Source organism: Meleagris gallopavo, chromosome 1, assembly GCF_000146605.3.
Source record: "Meleagris gallopavo isolate NT-WF06-2002-E0010 breed Aviagen turkey brand Nicholas breeding stock chromosome 1, Turkey_5.1, whole genome shotgun sequence".
NCBI classification, from domain to species: Eukaryota; Metazoa; Chordata; class Aves; order Galliformes; family Phasianidae; genus Meleagris; species Meleagris gallopavo.
The window spans coordinates 39,247,731-39,260,456 of NC_015011.2; the positions used below are offsets into that span (position 1 = coordinate 39,247,731).

The 12,726-nt window shown below is 35.0% G+C and overlaps 2 protein-coding genes across 2 annotated transcripts in view; both read left to right on the top strand.

Annotated features, from left to right (window-relative positions):
- Positions 1-9,158, top strand: part of LOC116216706 — an 11,115-nt gene extending 1,957 nt beyond the window's left edge. The window contains exons 2-9 of the mRNA XM_031553759.1: positions 946-1,083; positions 1,663-1,798; positions 2,755-3,009; positions 4,855-5,072; positions 6,002-6,188; positions 6,323-6,607; positions 7,353-7,637; positions 8,340-9,158. Of these exons, the coding sequence (XP_031409619.1) occupies positions 946-1,083; positions 1,663-1,798; positions 2,755-3,009; positions 4,855-5,072; positions 6,002-6,188; positions 6,323-6,607; positions 7,353-7,637; positions 8,340-8,647 (1,812 nt within the window). The 3' untranslated portion in view covers positions 8,648-9,158. The remainder of the gene's footprint in view (positions 1-945; positions 1,084-1,662; positions 1,799-2,754; positions 3,010-4,854; positions 5,073-6,001; positions 6,189-6,322; positions 6,608-7,352; positions 7,638-8,339) is intronic.
- A 622-nt stretch (positions 9,159-9,780) lies between these two features.
- The window catches only part of PTPRQ (protein tyrosine phosphatase receptor type Q), a 110,797-nt gene continuing 107,851 nt past the window's right edge, over positions 9,781-12,726 (top strand). Inside the window, exons 1-3 of the mRNA XM_031553761.1 lie at positions 9,781-10,040; positions 11,395-11,525; positions 11,691-11,820. Coding sequence (XP_031409621.1) covers positions 9,848-10,040; positions 11,395-11,525; positions 11,691-11,820 — 454 coding nt within the window. The 5' untranslated portion in view covers positions 9,781-9,847. The remainder of the gene's footprint in view (positions 10,041-11,394; positions 11,526-11,690; positions 11,821-12,726) is intronic.

The window sequence follows — 12,726 nt, forward strand, 5'->3', positions numbered from 1 at the left end:
TTCCCAATGGAGGAAGGGGAAGGGATAGGTGTATGTTGTTTTGTTTTGTTTTGTTTTGTTTTTGCTAAATGATGGCATTTATTTGTCATCTTAATTCATAAAGAAAATAAAAATGGAACTTAAAACTCAGAAAGAACTACAAAGCTTACATACTTATGTCATAGGGATTGACATCATATGCCCATATTTCCTTAATTTTAGAAGTTCAGTTCAGAAGTTTGTATTGCTGTGTCTAAACTGGATAGTTAGGGAGATATAAAACGAAAAATTTCTCTATCCCTTTTATGTTATGTTTATTCTATGATATACAGTAGTTTGTGAGAGGGATACCACTAACCTAAGTTATTGGCCATGGACTGCTCTGGGAGTGATGACTCCTATTTGATTATGTTGGCCTATGACATCAGAGGTGGATGTTGGTGGTATGGCAGCAGAAGGTGAACCTTCCTGCCGATATTCCATTATATTTTGAGGCTGTGTGACAGATGACAGCAGAAGGGCAGTCTGACACAGTGGCATCTGACATGGAAGTGCAGATGAAGCAAAGGTAGCTAATGGCAGTGACTGTGCTGAAAAAGGGCAAATTCTCAGATACAAAAAATTCTATCAAACAGTGTTGTTGTGCTCTTTGTAGCTGTCATAGTTTCCATGGAAATAAATAGAAGGCGTGACTTACAGAACAATCTGTGAAGATCTTTATTTCTAGTAGAGCATGCTTGGGCTGACATGGTTTGGCCACCTCTGAAGAGAGAATAAAAATAGCACCTGTACCTCCCAAACTCGTAAAAATTAAGAAGACCCTGTGCGTCACACAGTAGGGCTGATAATATTGCTCCATATAAAAACTAATATAGCTGATAAGTTTACCTAACAGAGATTTTAATTAAGTAACTATATTTTTTCTGCTAAGTTGTTAAGTTGCATTCACGTCTGTTTCTGTTACAGGGCTCAGAGTGCCTAGTCTGTGACCAAGTGAGAAAGCCTTCTAGAGCAGTTTTGTTGGAGTGGACGGAATTTCCCAAAGGCGAACATGCAGAATATTATATTGTAACCTACCAGCTCACAAATGCGTTCAATCAAAAAGTAAATTTCATCTAAACATGAAGTAGTTGCGTGGATATTTAAATTGCACTGCTATTTTTTTTTTACTAGCTGATTTTTTTTTTTTAATACTAATGTAAAAAAGCAAATAAAGAGAAACTTTTCAAGAATTATGCTGAATTCTGTAATTCATGCCTTTCAGAGTCCATTTGAAGCCAGTGGTATTGAATAAGAACAGATAGACATATGTTCAAAGTTAGAATATGTTAGTTCTTCAAAGTTCTTTGGTTGGAAGGAGGAGTCCAGTTTCTGTAGGAGAGATACAAATACTACCTCCAGATACTTGTTGCAGGACATTGTTCTTTTTTTGAGCACAGGATGTCCTGGAACTTGACGAAGATATGGGGATTTTAATATAGCTACGAGGATTTTAATATGGCTACAGTTAATAGCTGGAATGATCAGAACAGATTTTGCTATACATGCCTTGAGTATTTTGCAGTTAACTGGCCTTAAGTTGCACATACTGCAGTGTTAGATGAACATTTGAAGACATTAGAGAATATTTATGGATTGTATTTTCTTACTTTCACTGTATTTCAACATTCTTTTAAATTGCAGAATATAAGAAACATTTCTGAAGTTGAGCAAGAGCCTATCAGTACTACAGTTCTGCTGGAGGAAAATAAGCATTATGACATTACAATAGAATCCCTAAAAAATGGACAAATTCTAAGTGTAAAGTCATTTAAGACACGTAAGTAGTGTAGCACTAAATATTTTTGTGTTATTATAGTGAGACTGGTTCAGGAAAAGATTAGAGAGAAACAAATGGAAATCCCGAGAGTATTCAAGTATCTAGAAAATTTTGTGAAGGTATGTTTTCAAATAAGAAGAGTAGAAGAAGTAATTTTACTATAACTTGTTTGGTTAGTGTAACAGTTCTGTAATAGGGGACTAATGTAGATGTTTGGGAGATTTCTAAATGTTACAAGCATTGTTATGCTGAAGTAATTCTGGGAAAAATTTATAAAAGACAGCCATCAGGTAAGTTACTTTACAGCCTGGGAATTTCATGCCAGCTCAAGGTTTTGATTGCTTGTCTTAGTTATAAAAATTAAATATACTAATTGAATATTTAATGTTTTTGTTTCCTTTTTTTCCCTCTATAAAGTGTTATTGAGCAGCTCAAAGATCTTGTTATAGTGACTGACTGGGGCAAATGTTTAGTATAAGAATTTGTGTGTCTGGCAACTGAACTTAAGCACATCATTTATATCTATAGATCTGTTTATGATCACAGGTCTTGCTAATAAATAGAATTGAAAGGACTTTCTAATCTTAATTTTATTAATTGCTTTAAAATAGTTTAATAGGATTACCTTAGTACACTTTAGAGATTTGTATTTGCTCGTGTTCAGAAAATTGGGAAAAAATTGTTATAAGTAGAAAACACTGCAGCACCCACTGACTGTGATGACATTCAGCAGTCTAAAGGAAACTGCTTGTGCTAATGTTCTTGATCAACATTTATTAATTACTATTCTAGTAAAGTGTGTGCTTTTGTACTTAAACATGCCTCAGTCTATGCTCTTAACTTTTATTTATGATTGCTTAAGAGATATTACACAGACATGACAGTGATGCAGTAAAGATTTGAGTCAACAATTCTGCTGAGGTAAAGATCTTTTTTTTGTTTTTTTGCACTACTAGGTGGAATTTCAGAAAATGACATCAAAATATTTGCGACAGCCACTACAATATCTTTTAATTTGAGTGCAGTGACCAAAGGATTTGCAGTTTCAGTTTCACTGAATGATACTTCTCGGGTTACACAAAAAAATAGTGGATTCTTTGTCTGGAATGATTTGACACCTGGCACCTTATATACGTTTGAGTTTATATTTGACCAATTACATCTTGACTTTATTAATGTGTCTCAGTCACTGGAAGTTCAAGCTGAAACAGGTATTCATTACTTTGTTGTAGTCACAGTCAGTGCGAGGAAGTGCTGCCTGCTTAGAAGAATTAAGAAATTAAGAGTAAATTGCAAAGAATCTGTATAGCATTATGCAATTTTCTATTAGATGTATGTTGTTTCATTTCTGGAAAAAATGAAACTGAATGTTAATGTCACAAATGTTCGTTTTTTTTATTTTCGGGAGCAAGAATTTGAATTTGAATGTGTGAATATTTAAACTAATTATATGTTTTGCAGTTTAAAATAGACTCAGGTGAATTCTTGTCCAATAGGACTAGAGGTAGTGGCCTCAAGTTGCACCAGGCAAAGTTCAGGATGGATATTAGGAAGAATTTTTTTTCTCAGAAAAAGTAGTTAGACATTGGAAGAGGTTGCCCACGGAAAGGGTGGACTCACTGGTCCCTGGAGGTGTTTAAGGAAAGGTAGATGCTATATGTACAGTTTAGTGGGCAATATTGGTGGTAGGTAAATGACTGGGCTAGGTGATCGTAGAGGTCTTTTCCAACCTTGGTAATTCTGTGATTCTAGATTAGATGAAATTTGTCTTTAAACACAAAAGGTTTGGCATTGTAATTTTTTGAGTATATGGATTGAGTTTGTTATATAGTTTCAATGAAAAGCAGGGAAAATTCTGAATTTTGCAAGGGTTTGGAAGACTTTTTTTCAAAGTGTTTTGGAAACAACAGGGATATTGCGCTTTTGAGTGGCAAACTTAGCTGTGCTGTTTTGTAAGAAATGCTTTGAAGAAGTAATATTTTTGAGGATGCTTGATAGTGTTACTTTGCTCCTTTTAAAGCAGTAATGCTTTGATCAGGCTAGTTAAAAATATTTAAGATTAGGAACACAAAAGAGAGGATGATATAGTTTTAAATTCAGGGAAATGATCACTTTCCTAAACTCTGGAAATTTATTAATGATTTGTTAACTTCAAATTTTAAAATTTAAAAAACAATCCAGAAACTAATGAAGAATGATATTTTTCAGAGAAACATAAAATCATAGAACCTTTTGAGTTGGAAGGGATTCTTAAAGGTCATTTAGTGCAACTGCCCTGCAATGAACAGGGACACCTACAGCTAGATCAGGAGCTCGAAGTCCTATCCAGCCTGACCTTGAATGGCTCCAAGGATGGGGTATCCATCACCTCTGGGCAAACTATTCCAGTGTGTCATTACCCTTATTTTAAGAAGCTTCTTCCTTATATCCAGCCTAAATCTCCCCTCTTCTATTTTGAAACCATTTTCCCTTGTCCTGTCACAACAGACACTGCTGAAGGGTCCGTTTTCCAACCTCAGAGTTTGGAAATGATTCTGTTATACCAAACGTGGTTGTTGGTATGATTCTAGATTAGATTATATTGGACTTTAGGGTTAGGGTTAGACTGTGCTAAAGAGTCTGTTCCCTTTTTTCTTACAGCCTCCCCTTTAGATGCCTGAAAGGCCTCTATCAGGTCTCCCCAGAGCCTTCTCTTCAGGCTGAACAGCCCCAGCTCTCTCAAACTGTCCTCATAGGGGTGGTATTCCCTTCCCTGGATCCATTTTGTGGCCCCCCTCTGAATGCGATTAGCATAAACAATATTGGTTTTCTTTTGTTGCTTTAGTTGATTAAAGCTGATCATCTTTTAATTTATTCAGTCAGAATTCTAAAGACACTCAAGATTTTGAGAAAGGGATGTCTCATTATTAAAGATTTTCTTTTGTGGTTTGGAGTCGTGTTTTGATTAAGTGCTGTCGTCTTCTGACTATATATGGATTTTTTTAAAAATCTGAAACTGTAACACTACCGTAAATGATACTGAATGTGTTTAAAATACTGTGCTTGTTTACTTACAGGCACCTGCTCCAAAGGGTGGCTGGCATTCCAAAGCAGCTGCTATAGAATGGATAAGGAGAGCAAGCCATGGAAGGTGGCACAAGAAACCTGTGAAAATTCTTCACAAGAGGCTCATCTTCTTAATATAGGGAGTGAAGAAGAACGTGGTTTTATTTCATCTTATCTCCAGACAGTTAGCCACATGGTCATGTTATGGACAGGTCTTAATGACTTGAAGGTCAGTCTGTTTTATCTTCTTTGCTCTTACATATATGGAGAAAGGAGATTTGTAATGTGTTGAACCCAGTTCATTAAAATAAAAAAATATTTTGCTCTAAACTGACTATTTGTTTGAATAGTTGCAATAGAAATAGCATTAGTATTAATATATTGGCAGTTGTAAAAGGAATCATTATTTCTAATATTTGGCAATACTGAAATCATTTAGCATGGCATTGCAGGGGAAAAAATAAAGACTAATTTATTCATAACCCTTTTTTTTTTTTCTTTTTGCGAGTACATCATGAGAATGTCCTTTTGCCTGTAGATGGTGCTGTTTTACCATAAAAAAATAAAAATAAAAATTGTTTTATGCATTGTCCATCACTTACTTGGATGCCAAAGCCTAGGGTTGGCTATGCAGCTCTGAGATACTGCCCTGGCAAGGTCTGTTCAGTATGGATGCTGAAAAGGCCAGTGGAAGAAGGGACTGGAAGAAGGTATTTCATATAAAAAAATTTCTGGTCCCCATATCCGTGATAGGAGAGTTCTTGATGCCAGCTCTCCTGTTACTAAATGACTCACTGTGACCACTGTGATGGATTGTGTGATTTGGGAATTTGGGAATTTTGGGTAAATGAAAGCATTGGGAAAACTTGGAGAAATTATTTGATTAATAGTCATTTTTAAAGGATTGTCTGTAATGAGCAATCTCTTTAACTCTTCTTGGCTTTTATTAAAATATTATTATAACGGAAGGGGTAGAATTCTGCACTGGAATATTTTTCATCCAAAATGTTCCCATATAATTAATTTTAGAAGTAAAATACGTAAATTTTGGATGTTCAGAAGACATGCTCACTATGAGAAACTTTTAGTAATGACTTAACATAATGCAAAAATACATGCATATGTTTGTTTGTTTTTCCTGCATTTTTTTTAACGTAGGAGGAAGGTCGGCTCTTGTGGACAGATGGATCTCATTATTCCCTAAAGGCTAATGTCTCACCTTTGTCAATGCTACCAGCAAATGAAACAGACTGCTATGCCCTTCAGAGAGATCCCACTGGTCCAGACTACTTCTTCATGGGATTTTTCTGCTTTATACAACTACCATATATTTGTGAATATGAATGTAACTATATTTCTTCCAATCTTCTGCATTAATTTTAAACTCCCACCCCTTCGTCTTCAAAAATACAAACATGAAGAAAATGTCCATGATATTTAATGGCTTTTTATTTTTATGTTTATTTTTATTTTTTTCAGTACCTCAGATACCAGAAGACTCCATATTCACTGTTTCTGATATCAAGACAACTGAAGTTACATTTATGTGGAGTTATATGGATATCTGGCTTAAGTCAGGCTTTGCACTCGTAATGAAGTACTATTTTGATCATTTGAAACCACACAGTCTGAGCTTGCCTGTGAATACAACTCAAGCGAAAATTGTGCAATTGTGTCCTGGTCTTTGCTATAGGTTTTTACTAGTGGCAAGGAACCCTGAAGGGGCACAGGCCATCTTAAGTCCAATTCTGAAGGTAGAAACAAGTAAGTTACAAAAACGAATAGCAGTAATAGCCACAAAATCATACACTTTTTGTATTGTTTGGTTATGTTATTATTTGTATTGATAATTAGTCTCTGAAATTAGAAATAAATCTGAATGTGAATTCAGAACCTAGGATTCACCTACTTGTAAAGTGGGTTCCAAAATCTTTATTTTGCTTTTGTACTCAAGTGCTTATCTTGAGCTGCATCTGAAGAGAGGTGGCCAGCAGGGTGAGGGAGGTGATTGTTGAAGAAATACAGAATCACAAATTGTAGGGTTGGACTAGTGACTGAACTGCTGGAAGAGATGTTGGAAACACATGATGAGCTGTTTTAAAATGCTTGATTAAAAAAAAATTGCATTGAACAATTTCTGAAATTCTGTAGATTTTTGCCATTCATCTCATTAAGACCAGGTTTTAACCAACTTAGGCAATTCATACCATTTGTCTGAGGTAATGAGAGAAAGGGCATACCTGAGGAGACCGAGTTCTACATAAGAGCTGTCTAATTCATAAAACCTAAATTTGACAGTGACTGTATCTCTCTGCAAATCAATATTGTCAAACGGTCCAAATTTCTTTCTTTGGTTCGATTTAAGACTATTTTAAAGTCCATATTGTTAGCTTTTCAAGGTGTTGTTTTTTTTTAAAGGTTTTGTTTTGTTTTGTTTTTAAGAAGAAAAAGTCTACAAGAGACACCAGAAGCTCTTACCCTATCTTCTATTTCTAATCTTATTCAATAGGGCCATTGAACTCCCAGAAGTTAGAGACTACATATGTTTCATCTGCAGAAATACATTTAAAATGGAACCCTCCACAGCATTCCTCCTGTGCTCATTTTCATTATTACCTTATAAACATTTTGGATGGTGAAACCAATGCGTGGGAACAGTTGCCAATTGAAAAAAACAAGACATCAACAGTAATAGGAAATATAAAACCTTATCATCAGTACCAGCTATATTTGCAGAACGTAGCAGAGAAAGGAACTCTAAGTTGCCATGAAAAGCCTATATTAATCACAACAGGTGATGTATCAATTTTCTGTTTGGTTGGCTGGTTTTTATTCTTTCCCCTAGACAGCTTAAGTTGAAATTGGGATGCATAAATATATTTTTAAACTTATGTGCGGGTTGAGGTTTGTTGGTATGTGTTGAGGGAAAATTGGGGCAATTCTTTTCTATTTTTTCTGCTTAATAATTTTAATTTTCAGAACCTTTCAAAAAAGTGAACGTATCTGTCCTGTACCATGACAGTACCTATCTTCTTTATGACTTGGTAACTTAAGCTATAATACTATGTTCTGAAGCAGTGGCATCATATTTGATGTATACTGATTTATGGTTCATATACTAATATAATTTTAAAAAACTAGAAACATTTCCATGATGTCTCAAATGATGTTGCTGAAAACAGATTAAATTTTTCCGAATCATTGATACTGTGACTCAAATGCGTCGTCTTTTGTGTCTGTATATATTCAATGGAACAGAATATGCTTGTAAAATCAGGCACTATTTTTTTTATGAGAAAAAGTGGAAGAATCTGCCTGTAACATGTAAGTGTCTAAAAACTGTCTACAAGCTGTTTAATAAATACAGAAGTAATAGATTTAAAATAATAAAATATCTAGAAGTAAGAATGAAGCAAACTATTTTTGGGAAGAGTTTCTTAAGGGATGGTATGTTTGAGCTGTGGTTTTATACTGAAATTCTTTTTCTTTGATAAAGCTGTCAGTCCACCTACAGCTGTTTTTATTCAGCCTGAGGATGTGCAAGAAGAGAGTGTAATCCTTCACTGGAAACTGTCACAAGAGAGTCAGGAGTCCTACATTCAGGTGAAACCTAGTGCAGACGTCGGTGAAACTAAAAAGTTTCTAGTAAACAATACAGAAGAATTTAAGATCGATTTTCTAATTCCTGGAATGACTTATGAAATAGCAGTGGCAAATGTGAATAATGGAAATATGAGTGAACTCAAGACTGTTCAATGCACTTTAAGTAAGACGTTGTTAAGCAGTGGAAATTACAGACTATAATACACTCAACATCACGCTCGTTATCATTACTAACAAATTACTAACAGATCTATCGTGTCGTGTACACTCGCTTAATAGCCAGGGATCAAAACTAGAATACGAATTACATTGATTCAGTTCCTATTGTTGGCAAAGGCAAAGCCAATGATGTTGACTTTCAGAGAAATCAGTCTTGGGAAACACATTGGTATTATTGAATGTTGTTTAACCATGGTGAGGATCAGGATCCCATTCCCTCTGACTGAAGAAATTGAGCAAATTGTTGATTTGAAATAGGAAATTATAGGAGTGATTGAAACAGTATCTTGGGTAGAGATGAATTAGGCATCCTGTGAAATTGAGAGAAATTACCCGACTATTGGTGAGAGGGCGCCAGGAAAAGATTTTGAGTTGGAAGTAGCAGTAGCTGAAAGGGGAAAAGCTGTAAATTTTTGGTCAAAGATGCTTTTCTGTTAGTGTTTGTTTACTGACATGTTGAAATGCTTTTGGCTACAGTATCATGGTGGTGTTTTTTTTTTTATTTTTTGTTGTGTGTGTGTGTGTGTGTGTGTGTGTGTGTAAGTGAAAACAATGGCCAGGACTCACTCATGATATATATGTGATATATAAAAGCAACATCTGTCAGATTATAGATATGTTAAATGATGCCTTGTCATTTTTTTTAAGTGGTTGCAGTGTTATTTTTTTTATATTTTATATAGCATTACACTTAATATCTCATTCACAAAATAGATGATGGGATTGTCCCATCTGTAAAAGCCAGCTGTGTGGGAAGAAAACAATGTCAGTCCATGAAACATACCTCCTTCTCCATGCTTATCTCCATATTCACACATACATATCTGTATATTTTTTCTCTTGCTCTACCTACCTTCTTGGTCCAATTGTGCTTGATACTTGCGGAAGCCTGACTTGCTTTGGTTCTAAATCCTTTGCCAAGTACTTCAGGATTCTAGTAATAAACACTTAAAAAGATCAGGTTGATTGTTCTTTCTGAACAATAATATGTTCACTTACAGTACCTGTCTGCACCGTTCAAGTGTAGTCTCAGAGCAGTTGCTTCGGATTTACTGTGTGGTTTTTATTATTTTCAGTTAATCTAACATGGTCTTTTTTTTTTTTCTTCTTTTAGAGCCCAAGCCTGTTCAAATAGTAGTTCCTTATGTGCTTTACAGTAATGCTGTGGTATTATTTGTTCGCATGCCTGATACTGGAGTATTTGATGGCATATATGTTATAATGAATGACGGACCTAACAGAACATTCAATTTGAAAAGCGATGGCAAAATAACAGTTGAAAACCTTACTCCAGGAACAGAGTATGATTTCCGTGTCTTCACAAAAAGCAGAGAAATGTTGAGCTCCTCTTACCATATAACTAGTGTAAAAACATGTGAGTATTTTGATTCCTATAAAATTGCATAATGTTAAACTTTCATTTCTAACCTCTAACTTCAGTTTTATTTCAGTGCAATAAGAAATACATACTATTTACAAATCATCCAGTTATATTTGTGTAAGCAAATAGTACTTCTTCAAACAAAACTATAACTATCCCTTATCATTATTAAACATTTAAAGTCTGTTTCTGTGTCAAGACAAAAAATATCTGGCAAGTATTTCAGGAATTTAGGCTATATTAAACTTGTTGTGGGGAAACAAGACGTATTTTGATTATTTATTTCAGCTAAGGTGATCAGCATCAGTGGAATTGCTTCTCTGTCTTGAAAATTCACAAGTTTATTCCTCCCACTGCATCTTTAAACAAGGAAGAATAGCTTGAAGTTTCCAAATATAAAGATAATAAATTAGATAACGAAGAGATTAGGAAATACTCTGGGAAGGGTACTCCTTTTAGTAAGGTCTTTCAAAAAGAAATTTTAATAAGGACTTAAACAATTGTTTGAAATACCTACTGAAATTCTGTGTTTTGAATTTTTATTTTTTATGATAATGTACTTCTATAAGTTTTTCTTCACGTGTTTTATGATTTTTATTTGACACTCATTTCTGCTCTATCTCCTCAGAGTGAAAATGTTATAAAAAGTACTACTTAGATGGTGTAAAAGCAAGCAAGGAAGAAAAGAAGAGCATGAGAGATGAAAAAAAATATTCTTCAAATACTGAAAACCTTGAAAGCTGATTTTTCTTAAGATATAGTTTTAATAAATTTGTGTTTTAATCACTCATAAGGGAACAGTTCTTCAGAAAACTTACTTTTGATCTGTCCCTGTTGTGTCTCCAGAACCTTGGAAAAGACATACAAACCTATTTTTTCTTAGAAAATATGTAATTTTTAGTACATTCCAGGCAGAAAGAGCTGGATTGGAGTAAGAGAAATGCAGACAGAAGTGTGAAATGCTCTGTAATGTAATCTCATACAAGGCTATACTGATTAGGGATAAAGGGCATTTGCTGTGTCTAGTCTACTCGGTTTTGCTGATCTCTCTGACAAAATTTAGGTCAACTCAGAGCACAGTGGCAGTAGTATTGGAGGGATTAACTTTATTCTCAAGGATTTCCCTGCCTAAGTGTGTCAGCATGTTCAGCCTGTATTATCTCTGCTCTTTCTCCATTTTTTTCTGCTTTAGAATGTCTGTCTATTTCCTGAAATCTATTTCCTGAAATGCCTGAAATCAGATTTTGCCCACTGCTTGCTTGAATTTGTTATTGATCCTCTTTGATGTCTCCACAGAAGACACAAAATTGTTGGGCTGAACAGTAACAGTTTTTATGTTTTTCTGTAGGTTTAGCAGCACCACTCAATATACGAGAAGGCAATGTGACAGACACTTCAATACAGATTACTTGGGACCGTGCAGAAGGAGATTTTCAGCAGTATGAAGTCACATGTACAAACTGCGCAAGTGCTTTGAAGGTGTGCTTTTTGAAAAGACTGTTCAGTCAATGCAGTTATTTTTGTAAAATTTCATATTAAGCATTCAGAGATTAAATTAGAAGCTATGCATCCCACTAAAATAGGTGGAGGTGCCACTAATATAACAAGCATATTTTGCAAACAGTTCTTTATTTGGCTTTTTAGGTCCAGAAAGTCAAACAAGAAACAGCAACATTTTCCAACCTTATTCCTGGTAAGCTGTACAGCTTTACAGTTCGATCAGAAAAGGAAGGTTTCAGAGATAGTGTACTTGTTGCAAAGGAAATAGAGACAGGTGAGACCTCAGTGTCACTATACTCATAACTTGTTTTATTCTTCTTATATACCTTGTTTTCTTCTACATTTACTTGAACTTCATTTTTGTTTGAAATAGAAAGATGAATTAAATCATCCTCATTATTTTCTCCTTATTCTCTTTCACTGTTATTTTCTTTATTCTTCAACTGTATCCTTTCAAGTAAATGCACTTGAATTTGGTTGTGGTGAACAATTAATTCCTGTTATTAACATCATAATGATTCAAGCAGTTTTATGCTGCTAGTGTACAACTGGTACTTGCAGAGTGGTTACCAGCACTAGAAAACATAAAGTCCTTTTTTTTTTAAACTTCTGTTTTCGCTTCACTGCTGAGTTTGAACTTGTTCAATTTTTTACTGAGTTTTTAATTGTTCAGAACTAAATATAGTTTATAACTAAGATATGGTTTAGTTTGTGGTAGCAGTAGTAATGAGACCACTGGTTGGACTAGATGATCTTACAGGTCGTTTCCAACCTTGTGATTCTATGATTCTATTCTATAAATTAGTTTTCTGATATTCTTTCATTGGCTTCTTATATCAATAGTAAATACAGTTGTTGTTTTTTTACAGTAAATTTAGCTTTACTTTAGGTTAGGACATTGGATTCTCAGAAGCAGAGTTCTGTTTTAGTTCTTGTGTAAGAGTGTGTGTGTGAATGTCTGACTGCAAGGGGGCCAGGCTAAGCCAGGACATAGGTGAAGTGCCTGGGAGCAAGCATGGGGGTGAGCAGCCAGCTCTGAGAGCCAGCTCTGGCTTTGAGTGCACCCGTGTATCTCCTAGGATGATCAGTTTGGGGGAGCATCAGGGGAGAAGTATGAGGCCATAAGTGCTGTCCCAGTTCATGTGAATGCTCTGCCTTCTAGGAATACATTTTCAGCCTA